Source organism: Malassezia globosa (genome assembly GCF_000181695.2).
Source record: "Malassezia globosa CBS 7966 chromosome Unknown mgl_sf_4.1, whole genome shotgun sequence".
NCBI lineage: Eukaryota > Fungi > Basidiomycota > Malasseziomycetes > Malasseziales > Malasseziaceae > Malassezia > Malassezia globosa.
Window position 1 is genome coordinate 477,223 of NW_001849869.1, and position 19,120 is coordinate 496,342.

The 19,120-nt window shown below is 54.2% G+C and overlaps 10 protein-coding genes across 10 annotated transcripts; 5 read left to right on the forward strand and 5 right to left on the reverse strand.

Annotated features, from left to right (window-relative positions):
* Window positions 1–134: 134 nt before the first annotated feature.
* MGL_1982 (uncharacterized protein) lies at window positions 135–641 on the forward strand (the record flags this gene model as incomplete). The annotated part of the gene is made up of 2 exons (XM_001730931.1): window positions 135–467; window positions 525–641. 2 exons carry the CDS (start codon window positions 135–137, stop codon window positions 639–641), a joined length of 450 nt encoding a protein of 149 aa, XP_001730983.1.
* Window positions 642–929: 288 nt separating this feature from the next.
* MGL_1983 (uncharacterized protein) lies at window positions 930–2,636 on the reverse strand (the record flags this gene model as incomplete). The annotated part of the gene is made up of 1 exon (XM_001730932.1): window positions 930–2,636. The coding sequence occupies one exon, from the start codon at window positions 2,634–2,636 to the stop codon at window positions 930–932; it is 1,707 nt and encodes a 568-aa protein (XP_001730984.1).
* A 1,286-nt stretch (window positions 2,637–3,922) lies between these two features.
* On the forward strand, window positions 3,923–5,832 carry MGL_1984 (uncharacterized protein; the record flags this gene model as incomplete). Its single annotated transcript, XM_001730933.1, has 2 exons — window positions 3,923–4,648; window positions 4,675–5,832. 2 exons carry the CDS (start codon window positions 3,923–3,925, stop codon window positions 5,830–5,832), a joined length of 1,884 nt encoding a protein of 627 aa, XP_001730985.1.
* A 258-nt stretch (window positions 5,833–6,090) lies between these two features.
* Window positions 6,091–6,603, forward strand: MGL_1985 (uncharacterized protein; the record flags this gene model as incomplete). Its single annotated transcript, XM_001730934.1, has 5 exons — window positions 6,091–6,154; window positions 6,194–6,229; window positions 6,268–6,338; window positions 6,377–6,480; window positions 6,522–6,603. The coding sequence occupies 5 exons, from the start codon at window positions 6,091–6,093 to the stop codon at window positions 6,601–6,603; spliced, it is 357 nt and encodes a 118-aa protein (XP_001730986.1).
* A 265-nt stretch (window positions 6,604–6,868) lies between these two features.
* Window positions 6,869–8,228, reverse strand: MGL_1986 (actin; the record flags this gene model as incomplete). Its single annotated transcript, XM_001730935.1, has 5 exons — window positions 6,869–7,846; window positions 7,892–7,946; window positions 7,989–8,062; window positions 8,128–8,141; window positions 8,222–8,228. The coding sequence occupies 5 exons, from the start codon at window positions 8,226–8,228 to the stop codon at window positions 6,869–6,871; spliced, it is 1,128 nt and encodes a 375-aa protein (XP_001730987.1).
* A 595-nt stretch (window positions 8,229–8,823) lies between these two features.
* On the reverse strand, window positions 8,824–10,452 carry MGL_1987 (uncharacterized protein; the record flags this gene model as incomplete). Its single annotated transcript, XM_001730936.1, has 1 exon — window positions 8,824–10,452. The coding sequence occupies one exon, from the start codon at window positions 10,450–10,452 to the stop codon at window positions 8,824–8,826; it is 1,629 nt and encodes a 542-aa protein (XP_001730988.1).
* Window positions 10,453–10,904: 452 nt separating this feature from the next.
* On the forward strand, window positions 10,905–11,735 carry MGL_1988 (uncharacterized protein; the record flags this gene model as incomplete). Its single annotated transcript, XM_001730937.1, has 1 exon — window positions 10,905–11,735. One exon carries the CDS (start codon window positions 10,905–10,907, stop codon window positions 11,733–11,735), a length of 831 nt encoding a protein of 276 aa, XP_001730989.1.
* Window positions 11,736–12,019: 284 nt separating this feature from the next.
* MGL_1989 (uncharacterized protein) lies at window positions 12,020–16,123 on the reverse strand (the record flags this gene model as incomplete). The annotated part of the gene is made up of 1 exon (XM_001730938.1): window positions 12,020–16,123. The coding sequence occupies one exon, from the start codon at window positions 16,121–16,123 to the stop codon at window positions 12,020–12,022; it is 4,104 nt and encodes a 1,367-aa protein (XP_001730990.1).
* Window positions 16,124–16,863: 740 nt separating this feature from the next.
* On the forward strand, window positions 16,864–17,709 carry MGL_1990 (uncharacterized protein; the record flags this gene model as incomplete). The annotated part of the gene is made up of 1 exon (XM_001730939.1): window positions 16,864–17,709. One exon carries the CDS (start codon window positions 16,864–16,866, stop codon window positions 17,707–17,709), a length of 846 nt encoding a protein of 281 aa, XP_001730991.1.
* Window positions 17,710–17,816: 107 nt separating this feature from the next.
* MGL_1991 (uncharacterized protein) lies at window positions 17,817–18,886 on the reverse strand (the record flags this gene model as incomplete). The annotated part of the gene is made up of 2 exons (XM_001730940.1): window positions 17,817–18,200; window positions 18,314–18,886. 2 exons carry the CDS (start codon window positions 18,884–18,886, stop codon window positions 17,817–17,819), a joined length of 957 nt encoding a protein of 318 aa, XP_001730992.1.
* Window positions 18,887–19,120: the final 234 nt, after the last annotated feature.

Here is a 19,120-nt window from a genome sequence, read left to right on the forward strand (position 1 = left end):
GTGCTTGACCAAGAATCCGCTGGCGCGCGCCAGATGCCAATAGTGCAGTTGACATGTGACGAGAGGCTTGCGTATTACACCACGTGCAATACCTTTTCCACCGTATCTCACATTGGCATTGTCAGGTGGTCGCCATGGTCGTGCGTCTGCGCCTGGCACGGCATGGCACGAGAAACAATCCATTCTATCATGTGGTAGCGATTCAAAACACAAAAGCTCGCGATGCTAGACCTATCGAAAAGCTCGGCGAGTACGATCCTGTCCCGCGCCCTCTGCGAAGTGTCTTACCCAACCCGGTACGCCAACGCTTGCAGGACCGTCCCGGTTACAATGGCCAAGTGATCACGCCGGGTATCAGTACGCAGCCTCGACTGGAAAAACGCCTTGAATGGAATGAGGATCGAATCAGGTATTGGCTTAATACTGGCGCACAACCTAGTAAGCCAGTTGCTCGTCTTCTTGACAGGGTGCGTGGTTACTTCTTTTTTATCCTCTTTGTTACATGACTAACATGACGCTTTCAGGCTGGACTGATCCCCCCCGAAAAGCGAGCTATGTACAAGGGTCTATTTCACCCGCCGCAGCCGACTGTTGGAAATGATTTGGAAGGTTCGACGCAGGAACACCGCGGGAGCACATGAATCTTGCACCGATTATGAATGCATGTTCAGAGGGGGAAAACAATTTGTCGCAATTGCGTCCGATGTGGGATGAAGGTTGTAAAAAGAAAATCCAATTTCAGTCCTCTCATTGTATGCTCTGCCATCCAAGCCTACCATGCTGACACAATGCAAAAGAAAGGGTATATGATTCAATTGAGTATCACTCGTTGCGAATCGTATACTATCCATGACGATATGGGAAGCGATCATTTTGCCGATTGCTGCATTTTGTCAGCAAATATACCGTTTGAGATCTGCTTTATTTCCTCATACATACCCCTCAAGAGGACGCGAATATTTTCCTGTCCTTTTGGGCCGACCAGCGCGAGAGCGTGTAGTTTCTGATGGCGTCTTTGAATCTGGTTCAGGCATGTTCATGGGTGCCACTGTTGTCTGCATAGTAGTCATAGCTTCAGATGTAGGTAATGAGGGAAATGGCCACGGTGGCGGTAGCATACCAGGGAGGCCGCCCCACGGTGACAAAGGTAGTGGCAAAGGAATGGTGGATTCATTTGTGGGTGCATCCGAGGGCATACTGGGTTGTGATGTGGGCACTGGCATAGGCATGGGCATTGCTGCAGGTGGAGTCTTTGGTACTTCTGATAACGTTGGGGCTGTCAAAGATGTCGTTGGCGAAGAGGTTGCGGTGGTACTTTCGTCTTTGAGTTGTTGCAATAAATCTGCTAGGTTTGAAGGTAGGCCAGGTATCGAGCTGCTGGATGACGTGGAGACGGAAGGGGATGAAATTTGGTCAAATACAAAAGGTCGTATCACAGAGCCGGTTGTCATGACCCGGGGCTCATTGAGCGTTGTAGAAAAGGCTGATAGATATGCATCCTGCACAGGCTCAGCAGGACTTTCTGGGATCATGCTTGGCTCAGAATACGTGACTTCAGCCACATCGTTTTCATACTCAGCTTGGATCTGTTTTGCTTCGCTGTGTGCACCGCATTCAGGTATCATGGGCGAAAGGACAGATAGGCTCACCTCTCGCGGAGGATAGTAATCAATGTACTCTTCCATATCGGCATGCGCGAGACGGAAAGCACCGCCTTCCTCCATATCAAGCTGGCCCACACTGGCAATGCCGCCTTGCTCGTCTTCTTCATAGACAGCGGGTTCGATCAATTTGACAGCCACAAGTGCTTGACCATCGTGGTCTCTCCAATGAACAGTCTTTTTGCGTTTCTTGGGCTGAGTACCAGACTCAACAGAAGAGGTTGAAGAGGCTTCTCCAGCGGACACAGGCGCAGAAGCAGATGCTGTTGGTGGTGGGCTAGGCCGCGGTTGATCTATAAGTGTCATGAAACTTGCCAAGTCCCTATTCGCATTGGACTGTGCAGACGCCGAGCGTGACGATACTGATCTTCGGGTGGCTGCGGACGAGCTTGTCAAAGGCTTAGCATCAGAAATCTGCGGCGAGCCGCGTCGCTCTGATTGCGTCGACGCGGATGCCGTACGCGCCCGCGACGTGCCAGACATTAACATGCTTGAGGCGGGGCGCACTGAAGCTCCAACTGCAGATCGAGTGGGTGGCACAGCCGTTGATGCACTGTTGCTGCGCGCACGCTTAGTAGTGGGGTCCTGCAATGAGTTCGTGGCTGCGGGACGCTTAACTGTCGTCGAGAGTGGCGGCGCGCTCTGAGCCCGTGATGCTGTACTAGATGGCACAAGCGCACTCCATTTTTCTTTCACTTCATCTGCGAGCTTTCGAGCATGTTCACTGCGAAGACGTTTTTGGGCACCGGTAATCAGCTTCCCTAGGCCTACATGGTCTTTAAGGTGCTCTAGTTCAATCGGAAGTCGAAGCAAAAGAGCCAGTAAAGGTTCAACAACCGTAGCGTACATGTCGCTTATATCTTCCATATCGGACTTGCGTGGTGGCGTCGCATCTGAAAGCCATGTCGCCAAAATCTCTCGACCACGGGTATGATTCGTGAATGCCGAGAGATACGCCGGCGAGCCGTGCTGCATCATACGTTGAACGATCTGCAAACGGTCCTGAGGTGTCGTTGCGCGAATAGTAAATCCATCCGGCGCATTTGAGCCCCTGTTGTCCGATAGCAATGTGACGAGTGCACCAGCCGCTTCCTTCGGGCTTTTCTCAATGAGATTGGGTGTGATAAGATTCGGCACCGTAGTAGAAATATCATGTGTCGATGTAGGAAACGACGGGAGCACAGTCGCTGGAGTTGACGAAATCGGTATACGTGTGCTAAAAGTCGTCAGTCAGCATCATTGAATCAGACATGGAGATGAAGACGCGGCACATCCAATGCGTGGGCAAACGGCCTATGCGAGTGAAAAACGGGTAGTGATGTTATGGTGGGAGTTGCTCTCGCGAAGAAATAGAGCAAACTTACGCGAGATAGCTCACAGTGTGGCAGCGGTTCTTGCGTACAAGTCCAGTCGCTTATGACGCAGCGATAGAGTTATATCTATCCGTTCCCATTACTCTCGCATCACCGCACGCCACCCCACATGACCGTCTGCGCAAATGCAGTAGCGACGCGCCATACTCCATATCGATACGTACTCGTCGATTTGTGACATATCGAGATAGCGCACACAGATACGCCAGAGACAAGCGCTGTACTCCAATATACAGGAAAAATTCAGATTCTCGAGGTGAGATGGTTAGAGAGCCCCTGCTTAAACTACAAGGGCACGAGTGCTATGACAAGTGCAAGAGACTTTTGAAGCTCCCACGAAACAAGAGCTGTTTCTTTCAGTAAAACACCACGCCAAAGTCTACGAGGAAAATAAGGGTTCGTACGTTAGCCCTAGTTTCGTGGCGTCAGTAGACAAATATGCGTGAGGATAAATCGAGTCTCTGAACTGAGTTGGTTTTTTCGGGTGGAAGTACATGACGGACGAATCACTCGTGGTCAAAGCACCGCAGCACGTGCTTATGTGATCATCAGCAGCCTACTCAACACCGGCACCGGGGCCTTGCCTTTCAAAGTCTGTGTGGTTGCCTGCTTCTGATCTGCAGCCTGGTCCGCTGCTATTGCCCACCCTTGCACACAGAGGTTGTGCGTATCAACTTGTGTGTAGTACAGCCAGATCAAGTGCTTATTGTCATTATGAGTCCACGTGTAGAGCAACATCGATATAGTGACCTTTGCCCTAGGAAAGTCGTCCATAGCCTCTAGCTTTAGATTCTCCAATGAGACCGACGCCTTGTGACCACTCCGTGAAAATGAAATGTAGATTGAGCCTCCACGATCATTGTCACACAGCACAGCGTGTTGTTAGCAATGCGAGGCATTTCCACAACATGCCTGCGTCAAGTACGCGGCTCACTGGCGTCTTCATTCCTACGTAAAGCGTTTCATACAGCACCGGTGAATTCCAAAAAGGCGCGTGCGCCAGAGCATCGTGTGCAGTACAATTATGACCTTTTTTCTCTGCATCCCGAGGACGAGCATTACTCTTATCCGCTTGTGACGGCGGACGATTTGGCCAGATCCAAGGCACGGCCGCGGTCTGTTCGTATGCTTGCGCGTGACTTTATCCATGATAGCCTGTACAATACTCACTATGGCTACTTTAGTCGGCAGGCCGTCCTACTGCCATCTGCAAATCCACCCTCACGTGTTGGTTCCGATACGGCATCACCTGCAGTAACAGCAGCAACATCATCATCAACACTCGATTCCGTCTTCCCTTTTCACGATATCAAAAATGAAACCGAATTTATGCGCGCAGTGCAGCTTCGGTACATGGCGTTTGAGGAGTGGTTCCAAAATGAGATGAAAGCTCGCGAAAGACGGCGCCATAACAATGAGCCAACTCCGCAGGAGCGTATTGATGCACTCATTGCAAAGCAAAAACGGACACCTTGGGGCAGTACTCAGCGCCTCGAACTAGCGCGTGAAATCGGCCGCCTTCAACGCGATCAAAGCCATGAGCAAGTGTCGGATACAGAGGTGGATACCATGGTGGCTGGACAAGTTTGGCACACCCCGACGCAGCTTTTCAGTGTACGTATGACGAAGACTTACCACAGCCGCATTATGGACATGCCCTAGCTCGCTATCTGGTGGCAGAATACAAGTTGCACCTTTTCCCATATCATGACCTCGTGATATATGAGCTCGGTGGTGGTGCTGGAACATTGGCGCGTGACATCCTTGACTATATGGAAGAGTTTGAGCCAGACGTGTATTCGCGTACGCGCTATCATATTGTGGAAATTAGCGATCGACTTGCCGCGCAGCAGAAGGCACGATTGCTGCATCATCTGCGACAAGGCACGGTCGAAGTGGTACCGCGTGACTTTTTGCAGTGGGACAAGGATGTAGAAGACCCCTGCTTCATTGTTGCTTTAGAGGTTCTGGACAATTTGGCACATGATGTGGTGCGTTATTCCACGGATGATCTGCAACCGTACCAGGGTCTAGTGTCAATCGATCGTACCGGGGACTTTGTCGAGTTATGGGAGCCCGTGCAAGACCCGCTGATTCAACGCTACCTAAATCTGTTCCACTCCGTCCGTCGGCCTCTCTTGCCACCAGGTGCGCCATTCTATCTGAGTTGGATTCCATCTTCATTACGACATACGTTGCATGAGAGTGCGCCTTTTTACCCCAATCTCACTCAGCCGCATTTCATTCCGACGGGTGCTCTTCGGATGCTCGATGTGCTGAAAAAGCACTTTCCGCTTCACCGCTTGGTTTTGTCTGACTTTTCTTCGCTGCCAGATACGATTCATGGTGTGAATGCACCCGTCGTTCAAACACGGCACAACGGTATCATGATTCCTGTGACCACCTATTGTGTACTGCAAGGCTTCTTTGATATCTTCTTCCCAACTGACTTCCCATTGCTTCGTGACATATATTTGCGCCATATGGGTACATCGCCAGCCGGTGACTTCGCCGACGCTGGATCAAAGATGTCGAGGACATACTTCACCCCCACCTACTCGACTGAATTTTCTCAGTATGTCCCGTCTGCCTATGAAGACTATTCCTATGCGCCGAGTAGATTGTTGGGTCTGTCAGACGTCATACCACCTCCGCTTCTGCGTGATTCGCCCGATGCTCGTATCATGTCTCATGCAGAGTTTCTCTCTCGATACGCAGATACCCAGGGCACGCAATTGCGTGATGGATCAAACCCTATGGTTTCTTGGTATGCAAATGCCAGCTGGCTTCTTACGTAGTGAATCAACAATTATGGATTTCGCTGATGAAAATGGTTTCGTATCCGTGCGAGTCTGAAAATGGTCCAAATTTATAGCTTAGTGTCGATGATGGGTTGGCGTGAAGAGGTGGAGTGAGTGATTGAGTTCTATGCGCGATCCATGTCCAATCTCTTTGCCTCGTCAGAGGCTCGACACAGATCCAAACAGGCCACATCCACGTGGCGTTTAATCACAAACTTTCACGTCTATTGTGTCCTGACCCCATACCGCAACGCTATGCTGTTACCGTATCGCGAGCAGCCCTCGACAAGGGGACGTCTGACGACCATCGCAGGCATTGGTACGTCATGACAACCACAACCCTGGCTAACGCATAAAGTCCTCTTTTTGCATGCAGCGTACTCTGCATACGAAGGTATGTAAGACATCGGCAGAATTAATGCCCACTCGCAGTCTTGTCGCAGGGCAAAAGTATCGACCTGTCAACCTCTACAACGGCATATGAAAGCAACGTACCGCTTGATGTACGTATTGAAAGAGAGAATGACCCACTTACCTGCAGATCAAATTTGAAACTCTCGTGGCATTTGTCGTGCTTGTGGTAGGGTGCGCTATGACGACGCCGAAGCTCCGTCAGATGACATGGACCGCCCGTATGCGCGAGACGTACGTACATTTGCCACTGTCGCACATAATAACACTGGCAGGGACATTGATCTTGTGGACGCACGCCCCAGCTTCGCCACTGTATACCACCGAGGGGCGAAGCTATTTGCTGCGCGTGACTAAGGCCTAAAATCGTCGCGAAGTACCGGGACGTTGCGCACAAGGATGCGACCATCCTTCATACTACAACCAGACAGGTATTCACAGAAACGCTAGACTGAGCATCACTCGCCTTTTTTAGCAGGACGCGTCTGTTACAACATGCTCCAATTCATAGATCCCAAGGGCACGTAAGGGAACTTGATAGAACTACGGACTAGCGACTGATCGATATGGAAGTCACACAAGTCATACCTCGTCGGAACACAGAGCCGCAGGCATAGCCTGCTTAGAAACACTTCCTGTGCACGATCGAGGGACCAGCTTCGTCGTACTCCTGCTTTGAAATCCACATCTGCTGGAATGTGGACAGGGAAGCAAGAATCGAACCACCAATCCAGACAGAGTACTTACGCTCTGGAGGGGCGACGATCTTGACCTTCATGCTGCTAGGAGCAAGAGCCGTGATCTCCTTCTGCATACGGTCCGAGATACCCGGGTACATCGTTGAACCACCAGACATGACAATGTTGCCGTACAGGTCCTTACGGATATCCAGGTCACACTTCATGATCGAGTTGTAAGTGGTCTCGTGAATACCAGCCGCTTCGAGACCCAAGAACGAGGGTTGGAAGAGTGCCTCAGGGCAACGGAAACGCTCATTGCCAATAGTAATAACCTGACCGTCGGGCAGCTCGTAGCTCTTTTCGAGAGCCGAGCTCTGGGCGGCTGTGAGCATTTCCTGCTCAAAGTCCAGAGCAACATAGCAGAGCTTCTCCTTGATGTCACGAACAATCTCGCGCTCGGCGGTCGTCGTGAATGGGTAACCACGCTCCATGAGGATCTTGACAAGATGCTCCGTCAGGTCACGACCGGCCAAGTCAAGACGGAGAATAGCATGAGGCATCGAATAACCCTCGTAAATAGGCACAGTGTGCGTAACACCGTCACCCGAGTCCAGCACAATACCTGTCGTACGACCAGAGGCGTACAAGGAGAGAACAGCCTGAATAGCCACGTAGAAGGCTGGCGCGTTGAACGTTTCGAACATGATTTGCGTCATCTTCTCACGGTTGGCCTTCGGGTTCAAAGGAGCTTCAGTGAGCAGCACAGGGTGTTCTTCTGGTGCTACACGGAGTTCATTGTAGAACGTGTGGTGCCAGATCTTCTCCATGTCATCCCAGTTCGTCACAATACCATGTTCAATTGGGTACTTCAGCGTGAGGATACCACGCTTTGACTGGGCCTCATCACCGACGTACGAGTCCTAGCGGCATTAGCATACAATGAAAAGTTGCATCCAATCACATACCTTCTGACCCATTCCGACCATCACACCTGTGTGGCGGGGACGACCGACAATCGAGCTGATGAGGCGTCAGTAAAGCTAGGAAGTAAGCGTAACGTACGGGAACACAGCACGGGGCGCATCGTCACCGGCGAAACCGGCCTTGCACATACCCGAACCATTGTCAATGACAAGCTGTACAGAGGTTAGTTACTAGAAATTCATGATGAAAGATGCGAATATTCGTCAGCGAAACATACAGCAGCCACCTCGTCTAAGCAAAGCGAAGTGAAAGTCGGCAGGTGTTAGCATGGCATTCAAATATGAAGTATATATTTATTGTTGGTTACCTACCTTCCATATTGTTGGTAGTTGTACGAGAGCCAACAACTAGCGAACTGAGGAACGAATAATCGGGATCCCAAGCAAGCGAATAACCAGCGGAGGTTCGCTCATCAAGGCCAATCAAACAAGCGCGTCTGATGTGGCCAATTCTACCGGGCGTGTGTACTACCTATGCCCGGTCCACCACAGCCACCTCGGGCTGCTAGGTTCCCAGTCTTTGTCAGAGGCCTCAAATGGTCGTGGGGTGGTGAGCGCCCTCTCGGCCGAGACTCCTGCATGCTGTGCTGGCACATGCAATACACGCATGGCGTTGTGCATGTGTCAGATTAGGTGTAGATGCTCCGTTATACTGCTTGCCCCGTGATGCTCTCTAGAACAAGGTCGATCTGTACAATCGTTCTAAAATCGTCAGAAACTCTCACATGAGGCGAATATCGTATGCTTAGAAGCTATAAAGGTAGTACTTATACATTAGGTGCGTCCAGTACAATCGACTATTGCGTGAAAGAAGGGGGAGGGGGAAATGACGCGGACAAAAACAGCGAGAGAAGTAGGAAAGAGACTGTGTGTAATAAGAATGGAATGCTGGAGGAAGACGAGGGCGCATCTAACTATGCGCTCTTTTTCTTCTTCTTATCCTTTCCTTCTTTTCCCTCTTTCGCTGCCTTCTTCGCTGCCTTCTTCGCGGCCTTTTCGACGTCACTAGCCTTGCTCTTGCTCTTCTTGTCCTTCTTCTTCTTCTTCTCAGCCTTTGATGATGCCTTGGACGAAGTCTTCTTCTTCTTCTCCTTCTCAGCTGGCCCGTCGTCGCTGTCTTCATCATCATCCGCATCCTTATTGTCCTCGACATCTTTGTCGTCACTACCGTCTTGGTCCTCATGGTCTTCACCATCATCATCATCGCCATCGACATCCATCAAATCGCCAGCGGCCTCTTCCATCGCGGCAATAGCCTTGCGCATGGCGTCGCTGTTCTTTGTCGTGGGCTTGCCTGTTTCGTAGAAAGCGAGTCGCTCTTCCACTTGCATGTGGAGGACTTCACCAAACTTGGTAGATGGAGCATCTGAGAAGCAATCGATTCGGCATGCAATGCTGATTTTGTTCGCGAGGAAACGAGACATGCGACCCTTATTTTTCGGCGCGGCGCGCGAAATGGCAGACGCATGGTAAATTAAGCCGTATTTAGGCGTATTCCCCTTCGTCTTAAGCGCACGGAACAGAGCCTTTTCAGCACCAAGAATCTGCACTGTCGACGCAGGATACTTGGCCAAGTTCGTCAGCGAGCCGGCGTGCGAAATCAGACGAGCGCCAATGACCTCGCCAAGAAGGGCTGAGAGATTTGGCGCGACAAGATGCATTTTCTCCACAAGATAGTCGTGCATGTTTTTGCGGTACTCGGCAAGTCGAACAACACGGTCAGCAAAGTTTTCTATGTTGATCATATCAAGTTCGCCAATTTCCGTACCCATGCTGGCTCGACTGGCATCAAGCACATTGTGGGCAGCTGTTTCATCGCCCTGGAGGATTTCTGCCATTTCTTCTAGATCATTTTCACCGAGGTTCTCTTTGGCTTTAATGTATCGGGCGAGACGAGCGTATGTGATATTGTCTGGCACGATACGCACGAGCTCAGGAAAGTGCCAGCCGTACCATTCACGCACACGCATGGCGAAAGTGTTGACGTCCTTGTCGAGTGTGTCAAGAAGTGCGATGGCCTGGATGATCATGTTGTCACTGCGGTTCACATTAAACTTGACCTTGGAGCGAGAAAATGAGTGACCAAGACCAAGCTGAGCACGAGCCAAGTCACCCTCGGCCATGCCCTTGAGTAACTTTTCGGCGTGCAGACGTACACCACGCACAAGCTCCTGCGATGTCTCTCCAGTATCGCAAGGGATACCCAACTCGCCGACGATGGAGCTAGCCAAGTTACGGTCACACACACCGAGCCCTATGCCTTTGACCTTCTTTCCTTCTGGGCGCAGGTTCTGAGTCAGTAGGGATTTGAGATGCTCGTTCACAATGCCCTCTGAGATATCGAGAGCACCTTGCAAAGCATCAGGCGCACTCTTAAATGGGCTGAAGCTGACGAGCTTGACCATCTTTCCAAATGAGGGAAGATCATCCATAGCTTCTTGGACTTGCTTGGTCTGTGACCCAATGCTTTCGACCTGTTCGACCTTGAACAAAGCAAGGCCGACGGCGCTTTCAAAAAGCACATGCGTCGGTGTGCCCGGCATGTCTTGAAGTAATTATGCGAGACACAACGAGAATGAAAAAAAATAAACAAACTGCAGACAAACAAGGACCTTGCAAGGGTCTGTCGGATTTTGCTGCTGCTATTTCTGCTGCCACGTTATACGACCGGAGCGTTGGCTCAGCCGTTTCTCAGCAGGGTGGGAAACGAGAGCGTCAGACAGGGGGGATTTTTTTTTTGCTGGCGAGCGAGCAAGTGTGGCCACACGTGACATCGGCCGATGACGAAGCCTCTCAGTGGCCAAGGACGGGGCGTCGCAGGGGCCCGGCGTTGGACTCTGAGTGGAAGTAGTAGTAGGCGTGGGTGGATGAGGGTGCGACTTTACGTCGCTGTCAGATCGGCGGAGGGCATTTTGTCTCATCGGAGGAAGGGCCGCGTCATCCAAGACAGGACCTACGTGCGAATTTGAGTGTTGCATCTTGGTCTACTTGAAGCATGTCGCGCAGTAGTTACGACCGACACTTGACGATTTTTTCGCCCGAGGGACGTTTGTACCAGGTGGAATACGCATTCAAGGCGATAACAAGCGCAGGCATCACGGCGGTAGCAGTACGAGGTAAGGATGCTGTCGTGGTGGCGACGCAGAAAAAGCTGCCGGACAAGCTGATTGATGCATCAACTGTCACGCACATCTTTGCAATCACGCCGAACATTGGTTGTGTCGTGACTGGACGTACGCCTGATGCGCGTGCACAGGTGCAGCGTGCACGGTCGGAGGCGGCTGAATTCAAGTACAAGTATGGATACCCGATTACGCCAGATTTACTCGCGAAGCGCATGGCAAATATCAACCAGGTTTATACACAAAAGGCAGCGATGCGTCCGCTCGGTCTTTCTATGATTTTGATTGGGCTCGATGACGAGCGTGGGCAGGAGCCACAGATCTTCAAACTCGATCCTGCGGGTCACTATGTGGGCTACCGAGCGACGGCCAGCGGTACTAAGCAGACGGAGGCCATGAGTTTTCTTGAAAAACAGTTCAAGCGTGTACCGACGGCCATGGCGCCGGATGCAGCGCTGGCCGAGGCGGAGAAGCTCGTGGGAGAGCTAAGCCGCGACGAGATCCTTGATATGGCTGTGAATACGCTACACACGGTGCTAGCTCAGGAACTCAAGCCCAGTGAGATTGAGATTGGCATTGTCGGTGGTCCTGCTGTGCACGATCCGTCGGCGTCGGCACGCGAGGTCGAGTCGCAGCAGCGATTCTCGATGCTGAGCGAGGCGGAAATTGTACAAATTCTTGAGCGCTTGGCAGAGCGAGACTAGTGACGAGCAGCACTGTCATGCGGCAAGGGTGCTAAAGAAGAGTGTGACAAAGATAGTGAAGGAGGAAGAATAGAAAGCGCATTGTCGTCCTAGACCATTGCCTTGGGACGTGTCTACCTCAACTATAGCCAGTGAGGGCGATAAAGAGTGATACCGCGAACGGTAAGCGCGCGCATCACCCCAGTAAGTGGTAGGCAGACAGACAGCGAAGCACCTTCGAGGTGTGAGCCGAAGAATATGAAGGGGCTTGTGGCAATGTGATGATCGGTCGCACAGCCAGCGTGCTATGAAGAAGTCTGATCGAGTTTGGCCTTTTTCGACTCTTTGCGAGAGGCCTTGTCGCTAGCGCGTTTCTTTGGTCGCTGCAAGTCAGGTTCGTTCCGCTTCTTGCGCTCACGCGCCAGAGCCTCGAGTCGTGCACGCATGGAGTTTGGCGCAGATGCTGTTGCCGCACCGTCGTCTGAGTCGTCTTGGTCCATGTCGTCCGCGGCACGTGGGCTTGTGTGGGAGCTTGGAGCATCGGCATTGGCATCCACGTTCATGTCCTTGCGATCGCCAGCTGCCACGTCCTCATCGTCATCGTCATTGTCATGGCCATCGTTATCGTTATCGTTATCGTCATCGTCATCATCGTTGTCGCCCGGATCGTTTCGATCGTCGTCGTCATCGCTGCTTTCTTCAAAGAGGTGTTCGTCATCTTGAGCGACGAAATCATCCGTCTGTGCAGGCGTCTTCTTCTTGCGAGGAGCTGCACGCTGCTTGCGAGGCTCCGGCGACGGCTCGCGATCATACTCGATTTGACTTGCCTCTTCACGAGCACGTCGACGCGACTCGGCGATGGCCTCGGCCTTGCGTCTGTGCTCCTCTTCCTTCTCGCGGCGCAGCTGCGCAAGGTGCGCTTCACGCTCCCGCTGTTTCTCGTCGAGCTGAGCAAGTTTGTCGCGTTGCGCCTGCTCATAAGCAAGCGTGTCCTGGAGCTGCTGCGAGGCTTGCTTCAGCAGCGACATGTCGGCGTACTTTACACGCTGCTCGACGATCTCGTCGGTGATGTACAAAAGCTGTTCGCGCTTAGCGGCATCGACGAGTGCTTGCAGCACAGGCTGGGCCTGCTCGACCCACTGGATGGCCGTGCTTAGATCCTTCGAGGTACGCTGCTCGACGGGCATGTCGTACAGCATCTGGAGCGCTTTGTGTGACATGACGGCGCGGTTGTACATGACCTGCTTCCATTCAATGGCTGCTGAACTTGAGGCGTATGCCAGGTCTGCCTCGCCGCCAGCCATACCACTGCGCTCCGCAAGCACGTCGCAGGCGGTGCTGAGCTGTGCCATGGCTAGCTGGATATGCTCCATGGCCCGATCTTGCAGGCCGAGTGCGTAGAGTGCGCGTGCCGAGTACTGCAGCACGGCCGGATCCCGCTCACACCGGTACCGGGTAAGTGCAAGTTCGTACACATGTGCTGCCCGGTCCCACGCACCACAAAGCATAAAAGCATGGCCTTGGCACACATACACACTCGCGTCGTCCCGTACCTCGCGCAGCTTGCCGAGGAGTGCGGCTGCATCCTCGGCGGCTGTCCTGCGCCGGGCCTCCATGACATCGGGCGCAGCGTGTGGATCGCCGAGAGCATCATCAGCCACGAGAATGGCTAGGCCCTGGGCGGCAAACACATTCTGTGGATTGGCAGCCAATGCCTTGTCAAACAGGTCGGCCGCACGCAGCATGCACTTGGCACGTTCCGCGCGCTGATTCGGGCCGGGCATGGCATGCACGCCCAACTGGTAGTACGCCCATCCCAGAGTGCCGAGGATGTACGCGTCGTGCCTGGCTTCGTCAGCTGCGCGCCGAGCCACGGAGGCACTGCCAAACACGGCTTTGCCAGCGTCAGCACCGAGGAACAGCTGTGCCGCCGAGTCCTTGAGCGCGGCCCAAGCCGGGTGCCGATTCGCTGGGTATGCACCTGCGAGGAAGCGCATGTACTCGGCGCGCACACTCAGGTCACCTGGATCACTGGAGAGAGCTTCTTTGAAGCGGGTGTTGGCCACATCGCGTGCCGATCGCTCGATGCCGCCAGGCATGTCGGACGGGATCATGGTGTCTTGCGGCACTTGCGCGGCCAGCACGGCCATCCGCACGCGAGCCGCCACATATTCGGGGTGAGCCGCTAGTAATGCCGCATAGGCATCGCGTGCCTGAGTTGCATCGCCGAGGTTTTCGAGCGCAAGGCCCATATTGTAGTTGGCCAGCACCTTGATGGCTTGGACCATGTCGTTGTCGCTGTTGTTGTCGTTGCTGCTGCTCCCTGTTGTCGCTTGCAAGGCTCGCTGTAAATGCACAAGGCCACGGCGCAACATGCCAGCATCGGCCGTGTATGTCATGAGAGCGCCCATATTCAGTTCCAACGCGTACATCAGGGGCGAGCCCTCTTGGCTCGGTGGCAAAGCTGCACGAGCCGCTTCGTACTCGGAGATGGCCCGTTCGCGTGCAGAACGCGCCCATAAGAATGCAAGGCATGCACGAACGCGCGGGTCATCGCCAAGGCGCGCCAGGGCTGTGAGCGTCAGCGATGACAAGCGCTCTGACGCCATGGCACCGCCCTCGCCGACCAGCGACTTGGGCGATAACAATGCGCGTGCCTCTGTGGCAGTGTGTATTGTGCGGTCCAGCAACGCGCGCGCACGGCGGCGGCGGTCGGCTTGGGCTGTTGTATCGGTGGCCGCTGTCGAGCCGGCAGCCGGCGTCGCAAGGAGCAAGCCGGCCATGAGCACAAGCTCGGTCGCATAGGCAGCAGAGCCACTGGGCCGCAATAGCACCGCATCCAGTGTGCGCATGGCACCTTGCACATCACCTGTTGACGCTTCCAGCTGTGCATGGCCCAGCGAAGCAAGGGCTATTCCATGTGCGAGTGGATGTCGATACCCAGACGTGTCGGACGACGCAGACGTCGTGCCGGCTGTTCCCGCAGCCATGGGACCCGCGGCTGCCGCCAGAGCGGATGATGCCGTCGACATAGGCTGCGTGCGGCCCTGCGCCTCCAAGACACGTCCATAGTAACGCAGGGCTAGTACACGCACCGTATGATCTGATGCGTTCTGCGGCAGGTGCGTCGCTACATGCAACGCATACGCATACTGTAGCCATGCATGCATAACAATAGATCGTGAGTCTGCATACTGCACCGCATGTTCGCCGAGCTTGAGCGCACGAGCGAGTGCTGTGGACACAGCTTCAAGCGAGTTTGCTGATGACGACGATGACGCTATCGAAGCGGCTGGTGTCGTCATGTCATGCGCCGCGGGCCATAATGGCGCCCATGCATGCAACGCCTGTGACGTGAGGTGCGATGCAAGCACGACGGCGGCCATCGCGCACGTCTTGTCTCGCTGCCACGCCTGCTGGATATGCATGAGGCCGTCAGCGTAGGCTGCTCGACGAGCCTCGTCTTCGGGCCGCTGCGTATGTGCGCCATACATACCTGCAGGTAAAGGGCCCGGATACTTGGCCGCATTGATGAGGGTGAGGCCCAGGAGCAAGTGGGGTGGTGCCGACGTCGGCCTGTACGCGGCGGCGCGGCGCCATGCTCGGCGCGCCGCCTCGTAATGTCCCAGGAACCAGAGGCAGAGCCCAATGCCGATGCGCGGATCCGCGCCGTGCCAAGCGATTGACGGTTCCTGTTGAGCTTCGGCGGCTTGGTCCATGCGAAGCATGACACGGAGCGCGTGTTGGTATGTGTGAAGCGCTGGGTGGTATTGGCGTGCACGAAGCAGAACGCAAGCACGTCCCAGCAAAGCAACCACATCGGACGGGGTACGTGCAAGTAGGGCATCAAAGAGCTTCGCTGCGAGCGCATTGTCACCGCACATCAGCGCCGTGACTGCACGCACCTGGAGCAGGACGCGTGACGACTGCTGCTCAGCCGGCGACGTAAGTGATTGCACGCGTTGCCAATTGTCGTGCACTTGCTGGAAATAGTGTTGCTTGGGACTGCGTTCTCCTAGTGGCTGGTATCGAGCATCGTCTAGTACCTGCTTGGGCGCTGTACGTGCTTCAGCCAAGAGAAACGCGGCACGTAAAGCAAAGAGCGACGCACATTCTTGTGGCCGATGCACAGGTAAGATAGAGCACCCGCGGGATATGATCTGCTCCGCCTCAGCGCGCCGCCCTGCATTCCAGCAGCGAGATGCCAGTGCCGTCCAAAAGTAGGCAGGTGGCTTCTCCTCCACGAGCACATCCATCACCACGTCCAATTCTTCCGCATCTGGAAGTGGGTCCAGCTCGATTGTCAGAGATTCGTTGGTCGCGAGTACGAGTTCTAGACTCTTTGGCATCGCTGCATACTTGATATCTTTGTGCGCGCCGGCCCTGTCGCCACCGCCGTCTCCGCTCATCGTCGTGGCCGTCTGTGGATCCAAGTCGAAGACGCAGTGCGTTTGCTTCCAAGCCCACGTGCCGACTTGTCCAAGCTTTCGCTAGACTCTTTGAGCCCGCCGATGGCCCTCGAGTTGGATGCGTGGGTCGTAGGGTGCCTCCACCGCCTCCACGACTTACGTTGGCCCTGCTGCTGCCACTGCCGCTGCCGTCGCCTCAACCCGAGACACTTGCACTGCTCGGCTTGGCCTTGCTCACCTGGTTTCTGGCATCCGCCTACCCCTCTGCCCTGGCTGGCCACCCAGTTCGTCACGCGCGCGAAGGAAACAGAGAGCCGCTAGGCCTATTCACGTGATATCTTAGCGTCGGCCGCGTGTGTCGGTAGGTGCGAAATGGAGAATGTCGGGGGCACTGAAGCAAGGCCGGCCGGCCGGCCACCCTCCACGTGCGCGGGACCCCCCCCAAGCGCAAGCAAGCAAGCGAGCTAGCAAGTGTCTGCGTCGCGATTGAGCGCTGCCAAGCTCAGGCCAATGCGCTGCGCGAGTGAAAGTGCACACGAATGAGTAGAAAGAGGGCAATAGGCAGTGGAGGGGGTCGGTCCTGTGTTGCTCACACGTAGAACGAGCAGTAAGCAAAAGGGCGAGGCACAACGTATTTTTTTTTCCATCGGCTGGACTCTGGGCGTGCTCCGTTTCACTTTAACAGCCTTCACACGCTGTCTCTTTCCCCTCCTTGCCCCTTTGCTTGGCTCTGCGGCGCAATGAGCAGCGGTGAAGACACCGTGTGCGTCACAGTGGGTGTTTTGGCGCTCCAAGGCGCATTTCATGAGCACATGGCTCGTTTCGCGTCGCTGAATGCGTCTGCCAAAGGCTTCTGTGTGCGTCCCATTGCCGTGCGGCGAGTTGATCAACTAGAGCAATGCCATGCTCTTGTGATACCTGGTGGCGAGTCTACAGCAATCGCGCTGGGTCTGCGCAATGCTGGTCTCACAGAACCGGTTCGCGAGTGGATTCGCCGCGGCCGTCCGGTTTGGGGAACATGTGCTGGCATGATTATGCTTGCTGCTATTGCCACTGGTGGCAAGCGCGGTGGCCAAGAACTGCTCGGAGGCATGGACATTCAAGTGGGTCGTAACGGGTTTGGTTCGCAGGTGTATTCGTTTGAATGCGACGTCCAATGCCCAGCGCTCGGCGCCAAGCCATTTCCTGGCGTGTTTATTCGTGCTCCAGTCGTCGAGCGTCTTTTGTCGCTGCCCACATCCACATCCTCGTCTTCCAGTGACAATGCTCAGGATACCATTGCGGCTGTACAGCCAGACGTTGCTCCTTCGTCACTCACGTCAGCGCCTGTCAAGTCTGACCATGTGCCAGTGTCTCGCAGCCCTGCCGACATGCATTCGTCTAAGCACTCGGTCGAGCCTATTGCGTGGCTTCCTGCCACGGAGCCCATCGTGGGTGAATCGCCTGCCCAAAATGAACGTGCGCCTTCGCGCATAGTGGCTCTTCGTCAAGGACGCTTGCTAGTCACGAGTTTCCATCCTGAACTCACCACAGATACGCGTCTGCATTGCTACTTTGTGCGTGAGATGGTGCTTCCGTCTATGTAGATGCTTTGGTCGCTTCATACCCTCGTCAAATACATTCTACCTATACACACACACACACATCTCATTACGTCGTTTTCTACTAGTCTTTGGGCAGATCATACTTGCCGTCATTCGGTCCATTCTTCATTCCCACGCACCGCCTCATCACCCACACTTATGTGCCACCGCGCGTCGCATGACACATGCCGTGCAAAGAGCTCCACGACCGCGCTGCCTTCTGGACAAAGCATGTTACTCACGTACGGCTTGCAGCTGTGGCCCAGAGGTGCACTCATAATCAAGTGGTGCTTTGGCACCGTGCACGAATCGTCTCGGGAGCCAATCAATAGCAGTTCATATGGCCGACGAAACGACAAATCGCCCCAAGGCACGAGCATGTCGGGCGAAGCACCTTCTTCTGGTGCCGTGAGCTTCAACCATGCCCAAGTAGCATGGTGCGTGAGCCCCAGGCCGGGAAACCATTTGCTCCGAACAAACGTTTGTACCTTGGGCTGCCATGCTGGGTTAGTCAACTCTGTTGCTGCCAAGCTCGTAGCTAAGATGCGAATGAAGGCTCTTACCACATCCGCATCAAAGCGGGGAAGAGGAGAAGGGAAATACGTACATGATTTGTGACCCACACAGCCACGAGTGTGTGCGGTCGGATGAGTGACTCCATCGCTGGTCGTAGACGCCACATGTCGTACAGATCAAGCATCGTGCGGTATTTGAACCGACTTTGCCCACGCCACGCACGTTGTGCGCTTTGATTTGGCCATGGCGGATCTAGTAGCACGAGGTCTGCGCCGCCCATAGTATCCAAACGTTCAGTGAGTGTATGCCAAGCTCTGGGCAGCTGCCTTTCCTCTCGTAGCAAATCCATCAAAAGGAACCCACTTCGCGGGGGGAGTGTGAATGTCGACTGGCGTCCCCGCCATATCCAATGAATGCGCTGCGGTGTTTCATGCTCATTCACACAAAGCGTGTAAGCAACCTGTGTGCCATGAAGCGTGGTGCTAGTAGACAATTGCAACAAAAAGAATGGCACACGGCGCGGACAAGCAGTCGGATCTGCGCTGCTATGACAGGCGTCATTTATGATACAGGATGCCGCATGCTGCGTCGCTTCCGCCACGCATTTGTGCAACGTGTCACTCGCAGTCTGTGCACGAGGCGCCACGATGTGCAAATCTGCCATTTGTTCTTGCCACGTTGCTTTGTTGATACGCGCATCTAGATGTGCGAGGGCTGACACTAGAAGCGCAATGTCGGCATATCGATCCACTTCTGAATGGCGATGCCCTGGGGCTGCGACTTTGGACGCCATCTGCTGCCTCCCTTCATAAGGCGTCTTCCTTGGCATCGCATGCACAAACACAGGTTTTCTACGTCCCGCACTAATACTCACGAACGTCAGCGGGACATTCTGTAC